Raw genomic sequence first — 27015 nt, forward strand, 5'->3', positions numbered from 1 at the left:
ATTACTTTGACTTGCTCATTTCTCTACATAGAGATAATGTTTCCAAATAACCGACTTTTTCCCAAATTTTTGAAACTCCATATTTATGGGGTCAGGGTGCAAGGCACTTTAAGCAATTTCTGTTTTCACACCTATTCTAAGATGCTGTTTAACAGGGTGTACTGGTGAATCCGGTTTTGGTAAAATCATATTTCATACAAAATAAAGGCTTTGCCTAATGTGGACTTGGATGTCCCTTTACTTTTCCTTTTGTTTTTTAAGTGTTGGTTTTCTTTTTCTTTTTTTTTCTTTTTTTTTTTTTTTTTTTTTTAGTATTTACTTATTTATTTTGGGGTTGGGAGAGAGAGAGAGAGAGAGAGAGAGAGACTCAGACTCTCAAGTAGGCTTCCCACTGTCAGCTCAAAGCCCAATGCCGCGCTCAAACTCACAAACCGCGAGATCATGAGCCCAAATCAAGAGTCGAACGCTTAACCAACTGAGCCACCCAGGAGCCCCAAAGTCTCTTTACTTTCTTGAGAGAGGTCTCTTGACTTTCTGTTAAGTTTTTTCTGAGTAACATTTCTTTTAACAGTCTCATTTGGACTTTCATGTAGCTGGTCGGAGGGTAGTGGAGGGCAGCTTGGAATAAAAGGTAATGTGCAAGCAAGCATTTAAAATGCATATGGCACCTTAAATCTTCATCGCTTTAGGCTAGATTGTCTAGTACTTTTAGGGAGGGTTAGCCTTTTGTTTTTTAAGCACTATTTGTATGATTTTATTTATTTTTATTCTTTTAATTTAAATCCAAGTTAATTAACATATGGTATAATAATGATTTCAGGAGTAGGATTTAGTGATTCATCATTTAACTTATAACACCCAGTGCTCATCCCAACAAGTGTCCTCCTTAATGCCCACCACCCATTTAGCCCATTCCCCCACACAACACCCCTCCAGCAACCTTCAGTTTGTTCTCTGTATTTAAGAGTCTCTTATGGTTTAACTCCCTGTTTTTATATTATTTTTCCTTCCCTGCCTTTATATGCGTCTGTTTTGTGTCTTAAATTCCACATATGAGTGAAATCGTATGATATTTGTCTTTCTCTGACTGAAGACTGTCTAGTACTGTAGTTTGATGATGAGTCATGCTCTCAAGCTTATGAGTGGCACTAAGTATTCCTTGTTTGATTCTTTACTTTGCTGATACTGTTCTTTATTGGTAGAATTGCCTTTCTTCTTTTTTAGTTTAAGTCCTGACTTTTTTGTCGTTGTTGTTGCCTTTAACTTTGTCCGTCGCATGGCCTTAACAAATGATGCTCAAACCTTGAAACACAAACATTGAAATAAAATTCTTATTTGGATAGAGTTAAATAGAGAATAGTCTGTGTAGTTTTACATGTTGATTACCCGAGGGGAGCAAGTATTTAGAAGCTGAGCAGAGTCGGGAAAGAAAAATACAGCTTCCCCAGTCTTACTCCTACTGACTTTCATGAACAAGCATTATTTTGCTTGATGTCATATCCAGCAAGTCAGATGCAGACACACATTCGACAACTAATGTAAATTATCTTTTGGTCATTTGCCATTGGCGCTAGCCATATCTCCGTAGCTTTTCTTTCGTATAGGATGTTAGAAAGGTGACATGTCTACGTACCAGCTTGGAAAAGCGCTACAGGGGTGGTAGAGACCACACTTCAGCTTGCCAGTAGAGCATCACTGACTTTCTGTCTTCCTTAAGGATTTCTTAACTCTTGAAGGAAGAGGCAGTAAAACACAGCAGGTGGGAACTGTACTAAGTCATGTGAAGAAGCATCTGCCCAAAGCACATGTTAAGGAGCTTCACAGTTGGATTATAAATCAAGAAATTGAATTAGAAAAAATGGAGTCCATTTGCCAGGCACGAGCAAAGGAGCTGAATGCCTGCTTGCAACAGCTACTGAGGTAGGAAGTAAAGGTGATAGCTAAATAACATATGTTTCTAATGATCTCTTTACACGTTTTGCGCATCAGTACAGCTAGCATGGGGATGTACAATACACACAAATTTCACAAATAAAATATACGTTTTCAAATCTAAGTTTGACCCTAGGAAGATAGAAGTTGAGAGAATTCTTCAAATTATCTAATTGGCAGTAGTTCAGGGGAGAGTCCAAAAAATGTTTTGTTTCCTGTTCTTTGTGATATGTTTGCGTAGCTCGTTGCTTTATAGAATCCTACTGTATATATATTTTTTTAACATTTATTTATTTTTGAGACAGAGACAGAGCATGAACAGGGGAGGGTCAGAGAGAGAGGGAGACACAGAATCTGAAACAGGCTCCAGGCTCTGAGCTGTCAGCACACAGCCCGACGCGGGGTTGGAACTCATGGACCGTGAGATCATGACCTGAGCCGAAGTCGGACGCTCAACCGACTGAGCCACCCAGGCGCCCCTATAGAATCCTACTATAATACAGGCTACTGTTGTTCAGATTTTAATGTTGCGAATTAATTCTTCACCAAAGAATAAAAAAAAAAATGTAGTAAAAGCCTGGTTTACAAAATCCATGCCAACCTTCTCTTCATAGAGACACTTTTTGTTTATTTTATATTCTAACGTATGTAATATTCTGTTAGTCTCCAGGATGACCACAGAAATCTGAGCACATGGTTGACCAGTCAAGAAGAGAAATGGAAAGAACTGGAAAAACCAGGAGAGAAAACTGAGCTATTTTGCGAAGCTGTAGCTAGAAAAAGGTATAGCTAATCCTGTATGAATATATTTTCTGCCAACATGGTTTCTTACATGGTATTGTGGCTCCTCTAAACTTTCGATGATGTTTGGAATTTTCAGGGAACAATTTGAATCTATGGCCCAGCTGAACAATTCTTTGAAGGAATATGGGCTTACTGAAGAAGAAGAAATAATGATGGAATCAACACATTTGATTGATAGATACCAGACATTTTTGAGACAATTATGTGAAATTGATGAAGAGGATAAGTTACCTCCTACAGAGGACCAGAGCTTTAATGATCTTGCACATGATGTAATTCATTGGATAGCAGGGATTAAAGAGTCCCTTATGGTTTTGAATTCATCTGAAGGCAAAATGCCACTTGAGGAAAGAATCCAAAAAATAAAGGTATAACTGTGGAAACTAAATTTCGGAGGTCAGAATGAACTCTAATTTTTAAAAGATTTACAGGAAAACTGCAAAGATTTGTTTCTTAATGGAAAATAGGATTACTGTGGAATGGCTGAGGACATTCAGATGACTGAGCTTACAAGAGAGAAGAGCTATGATGGATCTAAAATTATTTTAAGGCAGACAGAAGAGAGAAGGTGTATTCTCTCTTTCTAAGGGCAGTACGTATGGAGCTGTGGCAGGTGGGAGTTTGCTAGGATATAAAAAGAATTTATGTCAGTACAAAGACATATCCGCAATGTCAAGGCGGGGCTGGAGAGGAACTCTTCTTCAGAGCAAATATGTATGGCTCAAAAGGTTATTAGATATCGAGTACATTGCGTAGTTTATAAAGGTTATGACATGCCGAGGGGGTTGCAGAGGGCAAGGAACTCCCAAGCTCCTCTAAGCCCACTTTTTATCTAAGGAGAGATTCAATAGGCTTTGGTAGTTACAAATGCAGGGGACAGAAGCCCATGTGCTTAAAAGGAACCCAGAAGGATTGAAATAACAATCGAAGCATTATTACAGGAAGAAATGGTTCTGAATAGTGAGCTGTAAGAGTTGGTAAGGCTTACTGGAGTAATTGGAATCATTTGGGATTGTACGTGAAAGATTTTCCAGGGGAGGTGAATCTGGAGTAGTATTTCCAAGAAGGGAGGAACATGATGGTTAGAGCAAAGGAGGGAGAGAAGACCAGGGAATGGGAATGAATTATGTTGTAGTGGAGAGACAAGAGTTGACATGGGGCACTGCCTTTTCCTGTGGGAAGCCCTAAGTCTCATTTTGGGTGTGTAAAAATGTCTTGTTCAGGTTGTTTCCTTAAATAATTCAGTGGATAGAAAGAAGGATTTTCCAGGGTCTTTTGGGCATATAACTTATTTGAAGGCAGTTGAAAATCAAGAGGAGAGCAGGAATGCAGCAAGGGCAATCTGACAAATACTTAGGGAGAACCAATTCTGTATAATGTAAGGAGGTATCATTATCTTTTGGGCAACGTAAAAAATGAAAAGGTATTTCTGAAATCTACTCTGCAATTGGAATCTAAATAGAATGTTTATAAATAAAAAGGTATCATATGTACTTCCTCTAAGTAATGCAAATGAGATTCTAAGATCTTTCTTTACTTCAGGAAATCATTTTACTAAAGCCTGAAGGGGACGCTAAAATACAGACCATCATGAGTCAGGCTGAGAGCAGCAAGGCTCCATTGGCTCCAAAGACCCTTACTGATATCAAGAACCAGTGGGACAACACACTCCATTTAGCCAACACGTATCTAAGGTAAAGGACATGCCTTCACTTTCATGCCTTTTCATTGCCCGGTGAAGCCATAACAAGTATGTTTTGTCTGCCTCCTGGGTTTGGATATAATATCTGTTGGAGAGAAAGGCAGTAATGTCAGGGGCATTCACAATGTCAGAGGCAGAAATGAAGATGAATATTTCTCGGGATCAGATAGGAAGCACATGCTGTCATAACTCTGTGACAGTGTTTACTTTGGCTGGTTCATCAACCCATGGAGCTCTCGGTAACAAATTAGCATTGTCTCCCATTCTACTTTCAACGCTCTGCTTCTTACCAAAACCCCCTTCCCCCAGACAATTTCAGAGTCAGCATGGTATTACTGTAGAATAATTACGCCTTTAAATATATATATTCCAAGAGAGTCTTAAGTGTGTAAACATTATAAATGTCCGAATTCAGTGGATGTAATTCTGATGAAAATTCTTAATTCATATCACATGTTAAATAATATGTTTACTCTTTAGTGGAGATGTGAATTTTAGATCTTTTCTAGGAAGACAAGCAGATCAAAACTAAATTTAAGCATAAACTAGTTAGTTGGTTAATATACTGAATGATTCTTTGTTTTACTTATATGAGCAAGAAAAATATAAGATAACATAATTATATTTAAGCACAATAAAAACTGGAATGGTTTATTTATTTTTTTAATATATGAAATTTATTGTCAAATTGGTTTCCATACAACACCCAGTGCTCATCCCAAAAGATGCCCTCTTCAATACCCGTCACCCAGCCTCCCCTCCCTCCCACCCCCCCATCAGCCCTCAGTTTGTTCTCAGGTTTTAAGAGTCTCTTATGCTTTGGCTCTCACCCACTCTAACCTCCTTTTTTTCTTTTCTTTTTTTTTCTTCCCCTCCCCCATGGGTTTCTGTTAAGTTTCTCAGGATCCACATAAGAGTGAAAACATATGGTATCTGTCTTTCTCTGTATGGCTTATTTCACTTAGCATAACACTCTCCAGTCCCATCCACGTTGCTACAAAGGGCCATATTTCGTTCTTTCTCATTGGCACGTAGTACTCCATTGTGTATATAAACCACAATTTCTTTATCCATTCATCAGTTGATGGACATTTAGGCTCTTTCCATAATTTGGCTATTGTTGAGAGTGCTGCTATAAATATTGGGGTACAAGTGGCCCTATGCATCAGTACTCCTGTATCCCTTGGGTAAATTCCTAGCAGTGCTATTGCTGGGTCATAGGGTAGGTCCATTTTTAATTTTTTGAGGAACCTCCACACTGTTTTCCAGAGCGGCTGCAAAAACTGGAATGGTTTAGAATCTAAATTATTAAGTGTTTGTTCTCAGGTCAAATTATGTGACAAAAATCTATTTTTTTAGGAATGCTGCAAATAATTTCTGATTTGGTTTCTGAGCTAACCTTAGTGCTATTTAGAATGCTATATTGCCAAAAGAGTCATTGGGAATAATTTATATTAGTGTTATTTTAATGCTTTTTATTGTAATGTATGTTATACTATAATATGCAAGAAGCATTCCAATTTCCTAAGTGTCATTTCTAAAATGTTTTGTACAACTTAGCCATCAAGAAAAGCTTCTACTAGAAGGAGAGAAGTATTTGCAAAGTAAGGAGGATCTGAGATTAATGCTCACAGAACTGAAAAAGAAACAAGAAGTGGGCTTTGCTCTGCAGCACGGTTTGCAGGAGAAGAAAGCTCAGTTAAAAATTTATAAGAAATTCCTCCAGAAAGCGCAAGATTTGACATCCTTGCTAAAAGAGTTAAAATCTCAAGGAAGTTACCTCTTAGAATGCACTAAAAATCCCAACTTCAGTGAAGAGCCTTGGCTGGAGATAAAGCATCTACACGAAAGTCTTCTACAGCAGCTACAGGTGAAATGGTCAAAATGAGTTTTTTAATGATTGTCATAATTATGCACAAGTATGTCAAATTTGTATATGGAACCATTTTTTGTTCTGGTAAATCAAAAACTTTTAACGCTTAATTTATCCTTTTTAGATACAAATACTGACTCTGTAAGGGTAGAGAGCTCAATCCAGTCAGTGTTGCTAGAGAAATCCAGTGGCCATTATTTGATTATTGTGTTATTTTTTTTCTCATCCAAGTTCCTATTTTCAAGGGCCAGAAGGGTTAAGATTTAAGTATCTCTCTGAAGGTGATGATGTTGAAGTTATCCATGCATCTACCTATCCATCCCTTCATCCATCATCTATTCATTGGAATAGTTTACAGGTGACCCATGAACAAAGTGGGGGGCTAGGGATGCTGAGCGCCCCCCACAGTTGAATATTTGCATATAACTTTTTACTCCCACCAAACTTAACTGCTAATAGCCTACTGTTGACAGGAAGCCTTAGAGATAACATAAACAGTTGATTAACACATATTTTGTATATGTATTATATATCTATATTAATATATGACTTGTATATTATATATTACCTAAAACATATATTACTTATAATGTAGTAAGTTAGGGAAAAGAAAATGTTATTAAGAAACTCATAAGAGGAAATACATTTACAGTACTGTACTAGCTCTGTGATAAGTGGATCCATATAGTTCAAATTCATGTTGTTTAAGGTCAGCTGTATATTCATTATTCTGTATAAACCTTACCAGTTTCCCTCCCTTGAGTGGTCTGCAGTAAAAGAGTTAAGAGATAAATGTCAGCTTGTCACAAGGGAATGTATTCTCATAAGAGAATTGTCTGTAATTCTTTGCATATGGGAAGTTAGATCAATATAAGGATTATGTGGGTAAGAAGTCTTGCTTATACAGATTGCAGGACGTGTGCAGGGGTAAAGAGATACCTACTTGGCTATAAATTATTTAGTTTAATAATTGCTACTTTTCTGATGAGGTGTGGCCGCCTTATTTTCTTATTCCAGGAAGCAGGCCTGAAGATGGGTTTGTTCTCGAGTTAGGATTCCTTTTTCCTAAGACACAATGTTGGACTTGAATTCTTAGGAGAGGAATCTGAGGTTAGGCTGATCTCATATAGTCTCATTTACAACTGTGGGTATTTGATTTTACTAAGAAGGATAATTAAGGGAGCTGCTTTATTATGGATGTTTGTGATTTGATGATATAATTTGAAGCCTTTACATTTTGTAAACCTCTTGAGAAGTAAATTGTCCTTAGGAATGAAATGAAGGCCAAGAAGCATGTGATTTCAATAAGCCATTTGTGGGGGGTGGGGAGGAGGAGATTTTACATGGAAATATCTCAAATACTAAAACTTTACTTAAGAACTCTGGACAATTTATATGGCCCTACTCCTGTTTCCAGATGAAACTTCATAAAATAAGTGTGTATGAACAATTTAATTATTTTCTGAGGGAGGAAATTCAGAGACATAATTGGTGAATTGTCAATGGTTTTGTTTTTAGGGTTCCGTGCAAAAATTGGAAGGTCACGTTCAAGAACACCACTCATACCAGGTTTGCGTCGCAGACCTGAATACTACATTGGACAATCTCTCCAAGGAACTTGCCAGTTTTTCTGATAAGCCTTTGGATCAAATAGCAACTGAGGAAAAACTGCAGAAACTGCAGGTATTAAACAGTGTCCAGACATGATGGACATGAAAACAAAATCAATATTAATTACGATGAACAAATCAGTGTCTTTGGTCAGAAATCCAGTTGTTATTCAGATAGTTAAAAGTAATTAAAGGTCTGGCCAGTCATAGAAAATGGGGATGTTCTTCTTTTTTTTTTTTTCTTTTTTTTTTGTTTTTATTTTTATTTAAAAAAAATTTTTTTTTCAATGTTTATTTATTTATTTTTTTGGGACAGAGAGAGACAGAGCATGAACGGGGGAGGGGTAGAGAGAGAGAGGGAGACACAGAATCGGAAACAGGCTCCAGGCTCCGAGCCATCAGCCCAGAGCCTGACGCAGGGCTCGAACTCAACGGACCGTGAGATCGTGACCTGGCTGAAGTCGGACGCTTAACCGACTGCGCCACCCAGGCGCCCCTCTTCTTTTTTTTTTCTTAATATTTTATTTATTTTTGATAGAGAAAGACAGAGCACAAGCGGGGGAGGGGCAGAGAGAGAAGGAGACCCAGAACCCGAAGCAGGCTCCAGGCTCCGAGCCATCAGCACAGAGCCCGATGCGGGGCTCGAACTCACAAGTTGCGAGATTATGAATTAAGCCGAAGTCGGATGCTCAATTGACTGAGCCACCCAGGCGCCCCCGGGATGTTCTTCTTTAGTGACCAAATCCATTTATAATTTGACTTAAACATTTCCCTGCACTCTGGAGCCTCAGAGACAGTTCCACCCGTGACCAGTCTGTACCTCCTGGAGATCTTTGTTTTAGACCCCACATGTGACCCCAGCAGATACTGACTAGTCAAAGGATGCGTAGTATGCAGCATGACCAGGAGGGAAATGCTTCAGTTTCGCATTCTTTATCAGGGGCAGATGGGAGTTACAGAATTTGTGCCTTATTAACCTATATACTCATGCCGTAAATTAGAGCAGTCTCCAGATGTAAGGCTTCCAAAATCCCCTCCCACAGTCCAACAGCACCTACCCTCATACAGTGAGGATCACACATGCTTTACCCTCGTCCTCAAAACATGTTCCTTGGATTCTCACTCTCTGCTTTGCCAACAAGCAGGCCTGCAAGGTGACTTCTAGAAGAAAACAAAGTAAAGCGGCTCTTTCTTTAACAGCTCCTTAACTGGAGATTTCATGGGGTGAGTCTCAGAGCAGCGCTGGTGGCCTTAGTGTGGGAATTTCTCATCTCTTTCTTTTAGGGATCTGGGAATCACACAAGCCTTCTCCTCCATGGCCTGATAGTGTGACAGGGCTGCTTCCCTTTTTAACAGTGATCATTTGACAATATTCAGGGCTCAGTCATATCCAAGGCACTGTCTGGGTTCCACGGATACCGAGGAAAGTGTCAGACATGAGCCCAGCTCAGGCTCCTGCTACAAAATTAACATAGAACCTCTGATATAGACAGAAGGAATCTCAGAGGCCATCAAGTTCAGACCCCACACTTTACACTAGATAAGCTGGGTTCTGGAGAGATGAGGGACTTCCAGGGTCATCAGGTTAAATGACAGAGTAGGGGCTACAATTCCGGTCTTCTGACCCCAGTGGACAAACTCCACTGGGATATTGTGCAGTTACCTGTGGTTCAGCAGGTCCGGAAAATAACGCAGCAACTTCCCTTTCTCCGTCTCCCAGCTCCCAACCAATAGGCCTGCTTTTTCTTCCGTATTCTCTGACTCTGAATATTTCTCCCATCTCTCCAAGGTTCAAGTCAGAATCCTGGCTATCCACGCTTTCCCAGATCCCTCAATCTAGTCAGACACCAAATGTTGTCTCTTTCATCTCTGGAATATCTGTACAGTTTGTTACTTCCCCAAGACCCCCGTTATTGCCTCCTTAGGGCAGACCCTCAGCAAACAGACCCCTGCATTCGACTTGTGAGTGGGCTCTCTGCCTGCACTTGTCACCCTGTCTATTGCAACATCCCCTTGGCCGCGCCAGATCTTTCTAAAATGCAGTCTGGACCTGTGTGTATTTGTTAGCATAGATCTTTTCACATTCTAATACAATTGTCTGTTTACTTCTGTGTCTCTCACTAGATTATAGGAACCTGATGGGACTGAATTTTACTCATCTATGCAACTTCAAAACCTATCATGATAGGGGCGCCTGGCTGGCTTGGTTGGTAGAGTGTGCAACTCTTGATCTCAGGGTTGTGAGTTCGAGCCCCACATTGGGTGTAGACATTACTTAAAACATAAAGGACAATTTTTAAAAAGCCTACCATGATAATATTTGCTGCTGGTTGAATGAATGAATGAATAAATGAATGAATGAGTGAATACTGTGTAGTCTATTAGGATAGTGACTAATAAATACTATCTAGTTCACTTAGCAACTTTAAGTCTTAACTCTATTTCAATAGTAACATCAGTAACTGCTATAGTACCTCAAATTCCATTTGAGTCTTGAGTTCTCAAATTAGCCTGATTTGTTCATGCATTTAGTAAATATTATTTGGGTTCCTGCTATATGTAAGATATTGCATTGGATAGACTGATTAAAGTTTTGCTCTGAATTTTAAATATTAACACTAGATTCATGTGGGCACATTCTAAATGATTCTTCTATTTTTTTCAATGCTTTGCACAAAGTAAGCCCTTATTATTTAGTATTTTGTGTAAAAAGGCTGTATCTTGAACAAAATACATACTTAACAAATATATGTTGACTGCCTCCAATGTTCTGGGAACTGTGTTATGAAATTTTCTTTGTTACTTCTTATAGACTTTTTAGTATCTTATACAGTCTGTTGGAGGTTTTGATCTGGGATGCTACAGTGGTTTAAATCTTGCCCAAAGTTTTTTCTTTGTGATATGAATTGGTAAATTTATTATACTTTCCACTGCTGGAGAAGAATACTCTGCGATTTCCAAAAGTCAATGAACTCTTGTGACAATGGAAATACTTTGTGTGATCATCTTTTCTCCACTTACAGGAACTAGAGAATAGACTCAGTTTACAAGATGGCACATTGGAGAAGATTTTAGCTTTAGCAAAATCCATCAAGAAAAATACATCTTCAGTGGGACAGAAGATTATTAAAGATGATATAAAATCACTTAAGTGTAAACAAAAGGATTTGGAAAACCGACTTGAATCTGCTAAGCAGGAGACAGAAAATTGTCTTCATAGCATTCTCCAATCAAAACGCTCAACAGAACAGAAAGAAAAGTTTAGTCTGCCAGGCAGAGAGGAGGAGGTCACTTGTGATGTGCAGGAGTCCACTCAGGACTCAGCTGTACTGGAAAAATTGGAGCAAGATTGGGAAATAAACAAGGTAAGGGCTTGTGATTGCCTCTCTAAGACATCGCGTCTGAGAAAGAAGAGGTGTTGGGCTCTGAAAAGAGGGTAGTGAATCAAGCCTTCTGATTTCATAATTAAACCCTCAATGTGCTGGCTATTTATGATGCCCACTTGTAAAAAGAGCCCTTAGAAAACTGTTCAGGATTTCGGTGGTGCAATATTACTGTTTAGTCTGTTAAAATGTCAGTCATCAACTTGGGTTGATTATTCTCTCTGATATGTAATCAGATACCGTTTCTTGGGTCAAGAGCACAAAGGCAAATTAGAAAAGGCAAAAGAAAAGAAAATGTGTTCTACCCATTTTCTGAGGGAAAAAAAAATCCAAGAGCCCCATTTTTTTTTTTTTTTTGGTTGATTTTATAATGAAATCAGAGACTGTTTGAAAGGATAGGTTCCTTTCTTTTTCTTCTCATGTTAACCCTCTACTGCAAATGCATTTTTAAATGTTGTCAGATCGTTTGGTGTGAGAACATCAACATTCAGCCTCCTAATTTCCCCGGGGGAGAAGAAAGAAGAATGTTGTTTTGTTTTCTTTCTAAACCAAATGGGTACATTTTCCTGTGGCTCTTAAAGTTCTTTCTCATAGGTTAGAGATTGAAATGGAAAAGGCACAAAGAACCATCCAGTATACTGTATTTGAAAGCATCTTCCTGTTAGGCAGCCTCTCACAATCCAGGGTCCAGTGGGACCATAGCAAAGATCAGACCATTCAGGCTTGAGTCCTCATCAGCTTTTTATGGAGTACGCGATCAACAGCGATGAAAAGAGCGTACGCTTCTGTTGTCTTCTTAAGTTTTTTTTTAACGTTTATTTTTGAGAGACCAAAGACAGAGAGTGAATGGGGGAGAGGGCAGAGAGAAAGGGAGACATAGACTCTGAAGCAGGCTCCAGGCTGTAAGCGGTCAGCACAGAGCCCAACGCAGGGCTCGAACTCACGAGCTGTGAGATCATGACCTGAGCCAAAGTTGGACTATTAACCAACAGAGCCACCCAGGCACCCCTTCTGTTGTCTTCTTTTTTTTATTTTATTTTATTTTATTTTATTTTTGGGACAGAGAGAGACAGAGCATGAACGAGGGAGGGTCAGAGAGAGAGGGAGACACAGAATCGGAAACAGGCTCCAGGCTCCGAGCCATCAGCCCAGAGCCTGACGCAGGGCTCAAACTCACGGACCGCGAGATCGTGACCTGGCTGAAGTTGGACGCTTAACCGACTGCGCCACCCAGGCACCCCTCTGTTGTCTTCTTAAAACAGAAATGCATGGAAAATTATAGGAACCAGAGAGCAATCTCTAGAAATGTGTAAAACAGGGTTAAATGCCAATAGAGCATCTCTCTGGCCATGAGGAGGACTTACTAAATCCCACTTGTCATGTCAGACAAGGTTAAGGAAAATGTCTTAAAGAATGAAGGGCCCGTGCATGCGACTCTTGAGTTGTATGTATAAAAGAAACTCTTAATGGTATTTAAAGAGCAGTAGATAAGTAAAAAAATATATATAGCTGAGTGTTTTCTATCCTAATGCATGATGTTGCTAAAGGGAATTGCTTAATAACTTTTAAAATTAGCTTCTCAGACCCATTTTGGCTGTGAGCACCCAAAATTCAGTAGAGTATTGAAAACTAAAGATCATAATCCAATAATCAGAACTTTTATAATTTATTAAGCTTTTACTTAATCTTGAATGATGAGTTATTTATAATTTATGATGCTTCATTAAGATGTTTTTTTCCATTGAATCATGTAAGACAAATATATTCTAATATAAATTTTTATTTAATTTGTGATGTCTTGCATATGGTCAGAAGATTCATGTGTTTGTGAAGGAGGAAATAAGCTATTTTTTTAATGTTTATTTATTTTTGAAAGAGAGAGAGATAGAGAGGGAGAGAGAGAGTGTGTGCACATGAGCAAGTGAGGGAGGGGCAGAGAGAGAGGACAGAAGATCCAAAGAGGGCTCTGTGCTGACAGCAGAGAGCCCCATGCGGGACTCGAACTTGCAAACCACGAGGTCATGACCTGAGCTGAAGTCAGACGCTTACCTGACTGAGTCACCCAGGCTCCCCAAGATAAGCTATTTTTAAAGTCAAAACCATTACAGAGGTACTTAAGTTTTCAAATAATTTTCACAGGTCTAGGATAGAGGAAACTGGTTTTAATTCTCTAGTAATATTTTATCATGATTACTTTTTACTCTTTTGTAACATGAATCTTTTTTTTTTTTTTTTCCCCTCTGAATGTGTGCTTCTTATTTTCTCCACTCTAAGTACTGGCTGTATTTACTTTTTTCTGTGTAACAGTAGACCATGTAAGACCCAGAACAATTTTAACGTTGAACAGCTAGTAAAAGTGATCAAAACATGTATAGACACATATAAGATGAGGGTAAATTACTTAAGCAGGAATCTCTATATACTGAGTGCATAGAGCACATAAAAGCACAATTTACTGAATTATAAATGTAATTAATCAGAAACTCTTGTGGTAGTGAAAACAAGCACTTAATTCATTAAAAACATCCATTGAGGCCTCTTTTGTACTAGTCATTCTGCTAGAATATGGGCATACAGTTGTCACAGCTTAAAATATAACACTAATTAAATATCTAATTAATGCTCACTTCACGTGCCTTTTTGGAATTTGGAAGGGCTTTTATCAGATTATTTAAAATCGTCTCCAGAAGAATTTTTAGGAAGTTTTTATTTTCTTCTACTTTTTTCTTTAGTAAATTTCATGTGATCTTGGAGTTTTGTTGAAAGTATGATTGCACTTTTCAAAAATTGCCATTATAGCATGTTTATATTTGAATGCATTGCTAAGAATTTCATTTTAGGTGAAATTTAGAGGATAACTTAGATCTGGACCTTTGGCTGACTTTTTCTTTAATATCTAAAAATATTAATTGGGGCGCCTGAGTGGCTCAGTCGGTTAAGCGTCTGACTTCGGCTCAGGTCATGATTTCAAAGGTTGTGAGTTTGAGCCCCGCGTCGGGCTCAGTGCTGACGGCTCAGAGCCTGGAGCCTGCTTCAGATTCTGTGTCTCCTTCTCTCTCTGTGCCTCCCCCACTCACGCTCTGTCTCTCTCTCAAAATAAACATCAAAAAAAAGTTAAAATATTAAGGCAAAGCTGGAGGCAAGAGAAATTATACAGACTGAAGGGTAGGGGTGCTTATGATCAAATATCTTACTGGATATTTTTATAGAGATGAATTTCTAAGAGTTTTTGAATATGAAAAGACAAAACTGCCTTCCATCCCCCCCCCCCCCCCCATGTAGGTGAAGTAAAGTAACAAATCTCAGGGTATGATAAAAAGTGAAGACTGACTAATCTTTTAAGATTTTAGATGTCCATAAAGGGAAATGATAAAGAGGAAAAACAGGAAAGTAATACATTCTGGGTTTGTTATTATTCTAAAAACTCATAAAGTAACATTACATATTAACTGGTATTAAGTGTTCTTCCCTGCCCCTCTCCCTTCCACATGTCAACCTGCATGACATAATTGCTCCCTCAAAAAACTTTTTGTCTATAATTACTTCTTTAAATTCCTTGTCATTAGGTATAATTGTCAGTATGTCTGAGTTGGTTTTTTGTTCTTTTCAAAAATTTCTGAGCATTTATAATTTCAGTGTTTAAGAAGCATCCAGAGAAATTCTGGAAAGTAGATGGTCACAGATACAGACAAAGGTATCCAGCTGTGGGTGAGCCCCCAGAAATACAGTGGAGTCCGTACTAGCGTGAGAAGGAAAACCACTCACTGGATAAACAGTTTTCAATCCTGGGGTAAATGATGTCTATTTGGGGTATTGTTTATCCTGATAACACAGTAAAAAAAAAAATTTTTGAAATGGAACACGTAGTTGGGCCATATGCCGACTCTGTCTTCAAAGCGTATTACTTTGCCTCTTTTTGGCCCGTATGTAAATCTTGCTTCTTACTCTAAAGGTATTTTTTATAATCTAAGATTTGTTCCCTTACAGGACACCAAGTAACCTACATAGGGTACATGGTGTTGACATCTCTGAGCAGCATGTGTTTGAGAGCATGTTCTGAAGTCCTGAAATCTTAGGCTGAGGGACCTTAGAAACTCTCTAGCCTAACTCTTGTGTTTCAGGTGAGGGAAGTGAGAGATGTTAATTGGCCAAATTCGTTTTCTGGCAGCGCTGGGACTAGAACATAGCTGTCCTCTACCCAGCCTGATGCTTCGTGGCTTACCCCACCATTTTATTGACTGTGTTATGTGGGTTGTTAATTGAGGTCTAATATGCTAATGTGCTGTCTGACCTCAGTGGACCCCTTACTGTGTTCTTGTGCCTATTTTGAACTTTCTCTACTCTCGGTAAACCCACCAAATCCTGTTTCTGTCATTCCTAGCAGATAGCAGATCAACGACAGCTAGATTGGCAGACCTAGATCGGCGGATCCTCAATTTCTTTGTAATCTGCTTTATAATCCACAGATGGTTCATCTTAACAAGCAAAGACTAAACAAAACTCTCTTATTTTTTGTCTAATATTAATTCATCTCTACGTCCACTCAGTCAAAATTTATTGAGCAGACAGTGAGGGTTCAGAGGTGAACAAAAATAGGCATAGTCTCTCTTCTCATTGAGCTTCTAGTCTAGAGGAGGAGACACACATCAATCAAGTAACTAATGAGAGCCTAATTACAGGAACTAAATGGAGGAACCCATTTCCATGATCGTCTATAATAAAGGATTCTGACACGAACTGTAGTCAGAACTTGCGTAAGGAAACAACATTTGAACTGAGACCCGAAGGGTGGCTTGGAATTAACAGAGCTCAGGGCTGGATGTTGGGAGCATTTTTGAAAGAAGTAGAATTTCCTCTTGTGATGGGAGAGAGAGCGTGAGGAGTTAGAAAGGATGAACGAGAGGGTGGAGGAAAGAGGAGAGCGACACAGGTGAGGCCTGAGAGGTAGGCGAGGCTGGCCGAGTCACAAGTGCCTTACGGGTCATGTTAACATTGTGGACATCATGCTAACAGAAGGAGGCAGCCCCTGAGACTGTGTTGATATGCCTTTCATTTTGTCTCTAGTGGTGATGATGGATGGTTATCTTTAGGAAGCTTTTATAAAGATTTTATTCTTCTTTATGACTGAGCGATACTCCTTACATAGGTACACTACGCTTTCTTTATCCATATATCTGCTGAGGGACACTTAAGCAGCTCCCATATCTTGGCTGTTGTAAATTATGCTGTAGCGAGCCTAGGGCTACACATAGCTCTTCAAATTTGTGTTTTTGTTCTCTTCAGATAAATACCCAGAAGTGGGATCGCTGGAACATATGATACATTTACTTAAAATTTTTTGAAGAATGTTCATAATGTTTTCCATAGTGACTGAACCAACTTACATTCCTCTCAGTAGCTTTTGAGGGTTCCCTTTTCTCCACGTTCTCACCAACACTTGTAATGTTTTGCCTTTTTAGTAATAGCCAGTCTGACAGGTGTGAGGTGGTATCTCATTGTGGTTTTGATTTGCATTTCCCTGGTGGTAAGTGACGTTGAGCATCTTTCATGTGCCTGTTGGCCTTCTGGATGTCTTCTTTGGACAAAAATGTGTGTTCATGTCCTCTGCCCATTTTTTTAATCAGATTGGTTTTTTTTTTTTTTTTTTTAGTAAATTGTATAAATTCTTTGCATATTTTGGCCGTTAGCCCATTAACGAGTGTACGACTTGCAAATATCTTCTTCCTTTTTGCTTTGTTGATGGTTTCATTTGCTGTGCAAAAGCCTTTTATTTTTTAATTATTTTATTTTATTTTATTATTTTTTTCATGTTTATTTATTATTGAGAGACAGAGAGAGACAGAGCATGAGCAGGGGAGGGGCAGAGAGAGGAGGAGACACAGACTCTGAAGCAGGCTCCAGGCTCTGAGCTGCCAGCACAGCGTCTGACGTGGGACTCGAACTCGCACAAACCGTGAGATCATGACCTGAGCCAAAGTCAGACGCTCAACTGACTGAGCCACTCAGGTGCCCCTGTGCAAAAGCCTTTTAGTTTGATGTAGTCCCATTTGTTTTAGTGTTTTTGCCTTTGCCTCAGAAGACTAATCCAATAAAATATTGCTAAGGCTCATGTCAAAGAGCTTACTGCTCATGTTTTCCTCTAGGAGAGTAGATCAGTCTTTTTTTTAAAAATGTATATTTATATTTAGTTTTGAGAGAGAGAGAGAGAGAGAGTGAGCAAGTAGGGGAGGAGCAGAGAGAGAGGGAGACAGAGGGTCCGAAGCAGGATCTGAGCTGTCCGCACAGAACGAATGCGGGGCTCAAACTCCAGTCGGTTGGACACTCGACCGACTGAACCACTGGGGTGCCCAGTGAGTAGCTCTGTCTTATTAGCCGTCAGAGAAACCCAGTAAAACAATACTGATATCACTCTCACATGCATTATATTGGCAGAAATTAAAGTCTGTTAGCATCAAATATCAGAGAGGATTAGGGAAAATACAAATTCTTTTACCATGCTGGTGGGAATCAAAACTGTAATTCAGTTTGGAGAACAAATCAATAGCTATCCATTACTTAAAAGGAGTAATTTTAGTCCTAGGAAAACATCCCAAAGAAAGTCACACAAATGTGCAAGAAGACTGACACAAAAGTGTGTGTCAGAGCAATATATTTGTAGTAAGAAAAACCGGAAACAATATTATGTTCACAGTAGCCTGACAGATAAATAAGTCATGTTCATGCAGACAGTAGAACAGATAAAAGGTAAAATGACTGTATTAGATTTTTCTCTGTCACCATGAATACATCCCCAAGCATACTGTTGAATGGAAAAGCTATAAAATGATAATACATAATTCCAGTTTTATAAGAATTAAAATACATAAGACAATACTGTATGAATGACATATATAATAAAAGTATAAAACTGTGTGTGTGTGGATGCCTGGTTGGCTCTGTTCATAGAGCACGTGACTCTTGATCTCAGGGTCATGAGTTAGAGCCCCACGTTGGACAGAGAGATGACTTAAATACATACTTTTGAAAATGTATGTGTATATTTCAAAATAGTGGTTATCTCTGGGAAGGAAGAGATGAAAGAAGGATGAGGACTGGGCTTTCAATTATATTTGATTGTATTTGTGGTATGGAAGATTACATTACTTATATCTGTATCACGATTAATGACTGTAGGTCATATTTTGTTCTTCTAACTATGTTTGAAATATCTTCTATTTAAAAGAAAGTTGTTCAAGTGAGCCTGCCAAATCAAAATAAAATACAGTAAAGGATGATGAGCAGAGATGACTGATTCCAAAAGAATCTTCCCATGAGCCAATCAGGACCTTGAGTCTGTGTTCCAGCCTCTCTGGGCATGAGCAAGAGAATGTTACCTTTTAAATTTGAAACGTTCGTTTGAGGGATTCCGTTGGATGTTCTGCCAAGGTCGAAACATGGCTTTTGGGGATAGTAGACAAATGGTGTTTAGGGGTGATTTCAGGTTTTTCAGAATGCTCTCTCTGGCCACCAAAGATAGATTACAAATGGCTGATTGTTGCTAGTCCTCAAGTCACTGGTTTATGAGGTAAGACAGACCAAGAGCTCTGAATTCTTAGATGGTTAATAATACATAAAGTTTTCCTAGGGTCTAATATCTCAGCCTTTACCTCAGACGCTCTTGTTCTGGGTGGACTTGTGGGAGTAACAGGTGGGAGGCAGGCGTCCACCTCCCGTGGTTGTGGCTCACGGCAAGGAGTGCCCATGGGCTGATGGAACCTGTGGTGTGGCACCTTTCTCTTTCCCTCTCGTAGCCTTCCTGAATCTTTCCTCCTGAGATGCTGTCTTCCCTGTAGGTTTTTAACTATAGTTTGCATGAATAAATTGTTGGGAATGGAAGAAGTTTTCGAAATCATTGTAATCATTTGTTAGCCTCTTGAAAGAAGTAACTGGTGCTAAGTGCCAACTAATCAAAACCAGTCACCCTGGTCAGCTGAATTTTCTTACCAGTTAGTTTTGGTGAAGCTCCGGACACATAAAGCATCTGTTTTATTTAAATAATCTTTTAACTTTACAACCGTCTTACATTGATGGAAATGTTGCAGAGAGGGTACAGAAAGGTTTCGTAGATCTCTTACCCAGTTTCCCTTTCGCTTAACATTTTACATTGCTATCTAGGCGGTACTTTTACAATAACAATTTCTACCTTGTTTGGGGATGTGGACACATTCTCTTCACAGACTTACTAATGCAGACCTTACTGACGTGAAAGTATACGGCACAATCAAATGGTACTTCATTTATAAAGTAACCTGAAAATAAAAACTAATACCCTAGCAAAATAATGGAAATCTCTTAAAATGACAGTCATGGTACCTGGTACGCGTAAATACTCAACAAATATTTGTGAAAAGAACAAATAAATGAATGCAGATGCCATCTCTGTGTATCCTATGAGAAAATCCAGTTGGTACAGCTTTTAAATTACTACCTGTATAACCCGTTCTGCCTTACCCAGGTTGGAATTCTTACTATTCATTGTTTAAGCCATAATCCGTTGTTAATATCATGCAATCTGGGTGTTCCTTCCATCTATCCACTTACCATTTTCAACTACCAATAGGTAACACTGAATGCCTGTTACTTGTCCTGCCCTCTGGCATCACAGTGAATACTAAGTATAGATTTTAGAATTTTTGTTTTTTCCATATCTGTTTTAAGACTAGATTTTACCTTGTGATATAATTATAGATCCTATCCTGTCTTTTCAAAAAACTTTTTCCTTGGGATATCAATGTCGGCATTAAATATTGCATGAAGAAAATCATCTTTGATAGTGCCCCAAATGTACTTTTTGAAAGCCGTTAATCTGAGTAAATAGAAGGAACTAGAATGTTTTCACCAAGAAAAGGAAAAATTATTTATTTGGAAGGTAGACCATTCGGCAATTAATCTTTTTATGTTTTCAGAATTCAGCTGTGGAAATGGTTTTGTCAAAACAACTTTCTCTCAATGTTCAAGAAAGCATGAAAAACACTGACGATGAGCATAAAGTCAATGAGCTGCAAAATCAACCTTTAGAATTAGATGTCGTGTTAAGAAATGAACAATTAAAAGAGATAGAGGTATGGAAACAAGAAAAACATTGACAACATGATTGCATCATTTATCCAGTGCAATACAATATATTTTAATTACCAGAAACTTGCTTGTACAGAATGAAAAGTCTTATTTAACCTTTGCCTGATGATCAATTTGGTAACTATATAATTATGTACTAATCAGTAAGTTGTATAAATCTTTCCATTTAAAAAGTGGAAGGTTTAATGAGCATTAGTCTTTTTCACGAAGTTCCTAAAAACTTATTCAGTAACACTATTTGGAGATTCTGACTTCTCACTTCTGTTCTTAGTCGTATGTATTCTTCAGATTCTGATAAATTTATTTTATTTTTCCTAATTATCAACATTACGGGGTACTTCTTTGTTTTTTTTACAGCGGTGTTTACCTAGCTATGTTTATATATTTATGTACTTATAGGTATATAGTCTAAAAATCCAATACATGGCCATGTTTAAAAAAAAAAAAAATGACCCCTACAATTTTAGCTAAGTTTACATGACTGTAAGCATGTATTTCAAACAGGAAGGAAGGGTGATGTATGTGAATTAAAAAAAAAGTATCATATATAAAGGATGTATATAAACAGAGTGTCTACAAATGTAGAACAACCTGGAACAAAAAGAGAGAAATCTTCCTTTAGACACTACAGAACCTTTTAACACAATAGGAAGATCTAATTGTTATTAAATGCTAAGACAACTCAATTTCAGTCTAGATTTTAACATGATTCCAGTGGGAAAAAAAAGTCTTTTAATCTTTCAGCACCTTGGTTTCTCTGTATGCAAATGAAATTTTTAAAACATATCCTTGGGATATAATGTTACTGGAAGGAAGGAAATTAATGAGTGAGTGAGGGAGTGAATTTATATTTACTAATTTCCATGACTTATTTTTAGGAATTATATGCCCAGTTGGACGCAAAGAAATCAGCCATTGAACCACTGGAACAAACTGAGTATCTCAATAAAGCAGAAACAAGTGCCTTGGTTCTTCACAACGCAGGGTATTCAGTGAACTATTTGGACAATCTGCTTCAGGCACTTATTACTTTGAAGAAAAATAAAGAAAGCCAATATTGTTTCCTTAAGGATTTTCAGGATCGCCTTGCTGCCATTGAATCCTCAGTGAAAGCCTTGTTGACAGAAAAGGAAAGTCTAAAAGTGTAAGTATAAGAATTTAGGACTCGGGGCACCTGGGTGGCTCAGTCAGTTAAGGGTCCGACTTCGGCTCAGTTCGTGATTTCACAGTTGGTGGGTTCAGGTCCCACATGGGGCTCAGTGCTGACAGCTCAGAGCCTGGAGCCTGCTTGGGATTCTGTGTCTCCCTCTGACTCTGCTCTTCCCCTGCTCATTCTCTCTCTGTCTCTCTCTCTCTCTCTCTCTCTTTCTCACTCACTCACTCAAAAATAAACATTTAAAAAAAAGGAAACAATTTAGGTCTTGCATTCTTTTTGTTCAAGCACAGATAGGCTGCACTACCTTGGACAGGCCCAGGGTTTTAAGAGTTCAGGGGCGCCTGGGTGGCGCAGTCGGTTAAGCGTCCGACTTCAGCCAGGTCACGATCTCCCGGTCCGCGAGTTCAAGCCCCGCTTCAGGCTCTGGGCTGATGGCTCGGAGCCTGGAGCCTGTTTCCGATTCTGTGTCTCCCTCTCTCTCTGCCCCTCCCCCGTTCATGCTCTGTCTCTCTCTGTCCCAAAAATAAATAAACGTTGAAAAAAAAAAAAATTAAAAAAAAAAAAAGAGTTTATACTATGAGACGATATTATGATTTTAACAGTACAATATGGAAATTAATTACATACGGAAGCCGTTGAAGAAAACTGTTGTTTCATGCAGTAAATTTTATATTATTTATATTAATTTTATAATGAAATTATGTTTTACAAATTAATTTCCTAAACAATTAATTCACACTATAAGTATCTTCCAAATGGATTTAAATTCTATGGAATTCAGCACTCTTTTTGTCAAGACTTTATTCTGAACTATGGGGGTGGAGAGAAATATTCTATGTATACACTTGTTCAGTATCAGCATGATTGGTCGAAATAGTTCGGAACCTACTGAATACATATCCATTCTAATGATTTCTTTTTACATATATATGCTCTTTTTGGCTCTGAAGATAATAGCAAATGGTTTGTAGATACAGTCTTACTGTGTAAATACCTTGTCGTTATTAAAAAGGTTGAGGCGGGCACCTGGCTGAGTCAGTCAGTGGAGCAAACAACTGTTGATCTCGGGGTTGTGAGTTCAAGCCTCACACTGGCTGTAGGGATAACTTAAAAAAAATTTTTTTTTTAATTTTTTTATTTAAAAAAAAAATTTTTTTTTCAACGTTTATTTATTTTTGAGACAGAGAGAGACAGAGCATGAACGGGGGAGGGGCAGAGAGAGAGGGAGACACAGAATCGGAAACAGGCTCCAGGCTCTGAGCCATCAGCCCAGAGCCTGACGCGGGCTCGAACTCACGGACCGCGAGATCGTGACCTGGCTGAAGTCAGACGCTTAACTGACTGCACCACCCAGGCGCCCCAAAAACATTTTTTTTTTAAAATAAAAAGTTTGATTTTGTACTTTTGCCTAAATGGGGTTTACTTTCAGTGATATCGCTTTGAGGAAACAATTTTATATTCAAAGGACGAGACTGATTATACTTTCTTATTCATTATTGTCGGTAAAATGGTAACAAAGTGGTTGGACATTGTGATAATTTCTTAGGCTTAGACTCACCTTTGTGCGAGTGCTTTACAGTTACCAAGTCCTTTTGCATATATATCGTTCCCTTCCCTCTTCACTCCCTTCCTGTGGTTCTGCATTTTTACGATACTTATTCTATAGGTGAGTTTTCTGTATTGTTACACTCTAACTGAAAGCCACACTAAACAAGGTCCTGATTTTGATTTTATTTAAAAATTTTTTTTTTCAACATTTATTTATTTTTGGGACAGAGAGAGACAGAGCATGAACGGGGGAGGGGCAGAGAGAGAGGGAGACACAGAATCGGAAGCAGGCTCCAGGCTCTGAGCCATCAGCCCAGAGCCCGACGCGGGGCTCAAACTCCCGGACCGCGAGATAGTGACCTGGCTGGTCGGACGCTTAACCGACTGCGCCACCCAGGCGCCCCTTAATTTTGATTTTAAAGACAGAATGCTTTTATAGACAACCTAATCTTCTCGTCTGTGAATTCAGAGCAGAATTAATTTCTTTTCATGAACTCTAACCTCATGTTGATGTGTATTAATAAGCTCCCTTTTTTTTTCTTTCTCTAGTGGACCACTGGACAGTGCAGCCTATCTGGACAAAATGAAAAACTACCTGGCATCGATAGAAAAAGAGAAAGATTCTTTAAGCAAGATGAAAATGGAATGGGAAAATTTATCAAAGTGTGTGACTGACATGGATAAGAAGGTTTCGGAAAGCCAGATCCGGCAACTTGCACGTAGTTGTGAACAAGTAGAACAGTTGGCTCGAAAGAAGTATTCTCAGCAAGTAGCAGAAAATGATGAATTTATACTTTTCATGCGTGCGATCCAAGACCTTGACGTTTCTCTGCAGCAACAGCAGCAGTTCGGGCTGAACTCTCCAGAAGAACAGGAGGGGAGCCCAGGCACAGTTGCCTTGGCCACTGAACTCCGGGCTATCAAGCAGAGATTTTTGGCTTTGAAGGGGCAAGCTGAATTTCAGATGGAGAGGATTTGGGGAGAAAAAGAAAAGAATACTTTGGAAGATGCAATGAATAATTTGCAGAAGCGATTGGAAGCCTTGGAGCCATTAAACACAGAGGTGGAAAATCAGATCAAGATGTGTGAAACAAGGACCAGGATGAGAGAGATTATCCTGTGGGTCAAGAATCTGCTAGGTGAACTCGCTCCTACCATTTGCCTTCTCCCAGATGACATCCTTTCACAGATCAGAAAGTGCAAGATGACACATGATGGCATTCTGGATAAGCACCAAGCTGTGGAGTCCTTGGTTGAAGAGGTCAAAGATAATACTCCTAATCTTCCAGCAGAGGAGAGCAATGATTTAAATCACCTCCTACAGGACTTACAGAATCAGTACCAAATGCTAGTTTTAAAGTCAACGGAAAGATCACAGCAATTAGAATTTAAATTGGAAGAAAGGAGAAGATTTTTTGCCGTAATAGAGAAGGTTCAACTTTCACTTCAGGAAAATGAAGCACTGATAAATCCCAAGATGAAAACAGCCTCCACAGAAACTGAACTAGAACATGAGCGTGTCACTTTGATGAGTTCTCAGAAGGAATTGCAAGAAGCGGAGAGTGTGATCTTGACCCACCTTCAGGAACAAACAAACATCTGTAAGGATCTAAATGTGTTCGAAAGATTATTTCTGGATGACCAGTTGAAAAACCTTAAGACTAGAGCCCATAGAACGCAAAGATTAATTCAAAGTAAATGTAAGGAAGTGGAACACAAGATCCATTTTTACAGAGAATTCCATGAAAAAACATCTGTGCTTCAGAAGGAGGTTGACCATATACGGCACAACGAACTGCTGCTAAATCAAGAAATAAATCAAGATGTTGAAAAGGAGCTCTGTGGCCTTAAAGACCAACTCACTGGTATTCAGTCTAGTATCCTACAGCTACGGAAACTCAAAGAAGTGTTTGAATGTATAGGACTAAGCTGGGATGGTTCCCAACTTGACCAATTACACACCCAAGTAGTTGAGAAAGAAAAGGAACTCGAGGAAAAAATTAAGCAGTTGGCAGACCATGTGGCAGACCATGGCAGATATCAGGCATCACTAAGTAAATTGAGGGCTATGGACTTGCAAATTAAGAAAAGAGCCGAAGCGGTGCTAGAAATGCCCCAGACCTCACCAGAAAGGAGTTTGCTCGATGCTCAGATTTTGAATCGGAGAATTGAGAAAGCCATGTGCTTGTGTCAAGAGATACTAAAGAAATTGAATGAAAGTAAGGCCTTTGATGACACCTTCAAAGAGAAAGAAATGCCGCGGATAAAGCTGTATGCAGAAGAAAATGACAAGTTACGCAAGGTTCTCCAAAACAGCATACTAAAATCCCAACCCAAAGAAGTGAACGAACAGAGTTTTCAGGACAAACTGGAAAATTCCTTACATGTTTTGAAGCAGATAAAATCTCAGTTAGAGCAGCCTTTGCTTATAAATTTGGACATTGAACATATTCAAAATGAGAAGGATAATTGTGAAGCATTTCAAGAGCAAGTTCAGGCAGAAATGGATAGCGTGAAAGCTGTGACCATCATTGAGAAGCAAAGAGAAGAAAATTCTCCTGGAGCTAATGATGTGGAGGCAAAATTACGTGACATTGAAGATCTTCACATGCAGCTTGCTACGAGCCTTGATTTGCGCACAGTAGGTTTTTTTTTCAATTAGGTGGTTAATGCATTTCTTTTTATTGCATGGTTTTAGCTTTTACTCTAGGTAATATCTGTGCTTCTTCAGCAGTTATAGGTTCTACATGAATAGGTTCTCCATAGAATAGCCATTTAAAAGAAACTTGCGGTGGACCAGTTTACAATCCCACCTCAATTGACATCTAAATACAGTGCTTTATAGACAGGAAAGAGAAATGTGAAGCCTTTACTTCTATACCCCTGGCAACCCCTGTTGAGTTCAGACGGAGTTTGGTTTTGGTTTGTGTTTTTAGAAATAGTGAGGCATAGTGGAAGAAATATAATGTAGAGAAAATAACATAAAATAATAACTCCGCGTTCATTTAGAACTTACAGTGTCTGGGAACCGTGCTGAATACTGTGTTTTTAATCCTCATAGCAACTCTGTTGGGGGGGGGGTGCTATCATTAGCTCTATTTCAAAATAAGGAAATTTAAGTTCAGGAACATCAACAGTTTTCTCAGGCTCCTGCATCAGGAACAGAACAGGATTCGAGTCAAGGTCTGTCTGATTTTAGAGCTTGGGTCATCAAATGAAGGTTCATGGGCCAAATCTGCCCATGGTGCCTGATTTTGTAAATAAAGTTTTATTGTATCATGGCCATGCTCATTTCTTTAGAGAATGTCTATGCTCCTTTCCTGCTACACCAGCAGGGTTGAGTAGTTGTGATAGTCCAGATGGCGGGCAAAGCCTAAAATATTTAGTCTGGCCCTCGACAAGAAAAGTTTGCTGACCTCTGGTGTTGTAGAATGAGTCCAACATACTCCCTCCTTTTCCACAATAATTAGGAGAGATAGCTTAGGCATTGCTGGAACACTTGTACTTAATATAATGCCTTTCACTGTATTTTCAGAATTGTCACATTAAACTTATAGAATGGGGAAATGAACTCCCTTCATTGATTTAAAGAGTTATTAGATAATATTTCAATATTTGATAGGTATAAACGCTATAGAAATGTAAGGTCATACTGTGAATCCTACTATGTTCTTTAAATTGATACTTAACAAATGTTGAGTAAATTCAGTACTTCTTTATTTGATTTTAATACAGTTTCCAGGAACAATGACATAAATCTCTAAAATAATAGGATTAGAGCTGGACTGGAAGGGACCTTTAAAGTTGTTTACATCAACTATTTGTTATTTCAGCAAGAAGACTATGGTCTGGATACATTAAGTGATGTGTTCAAAACTAAAATTTGTGGC

The 27015-nt window shown here is 38.7% G+C and overlaps 1 protein-coding gene across 14 annotated transcripts in view; it reads left to right on the plus strand.

Moving 5' to 3' along the window:
* Window positions 1-27015, plus strand: part of SYNE2 (spectrin repeat containing nuclear envelope protein 2) — a 345027-nt gene that overhangs the window by 162355 nt on the left and 155657 nt on the right. For all 14 annotated transcript variants that reach the window (XM_045060037.1, XM_045060046.1, XM_045060047.1 and 11 more), the window contains 10 exons: window positions 1718-1920; window positions 2596-2715; window positions 2813-3104; window positions 4279-4430; window positions 5999-6308; window positions 7830-7994; window positions 10945-11286; window positions 20250-20405; window positions 21300-21565; window positions 23675-25766. In XM_045060037.1, the coding sequence (XP_044915972.1) occupies window positions 1718-1920; window positions 2596-2715; window positions 2813-3104; window positions 4279-4430; window positions 5999-6308; window positions 7830-7994; window positions 10945-11286; window positions 20250-20405; window positions 21300-21565; window positions 23675-25766 (4098 nt within the window). The remainder of the gene's footprint in view (window positions 1-1717; window positions 1921-2595; window positions 2716-2812; window positions 3105-4278; window positions 4431-5998; window positions 6309-7829; window positions 7995-10944; window positions 11287-20249; window positions 20406-21299; window positions 21566-23674; window positions 25767-27015) is intronic.

This window comes from Felis catus, chromosome B3, assembly GCF_018350175.1.
Source record: "Felis catus isolate Fca126 chromosome B3, F.catus_Fca126_mat1.0, whole genome shotgun sequence".
NCBI classification, from domain to species: domain Eukaryota; kingdom Metazoa; phylum Chordata; class Mammalia; order Carnivora; family Felidae; genus Felis; species Felis catus.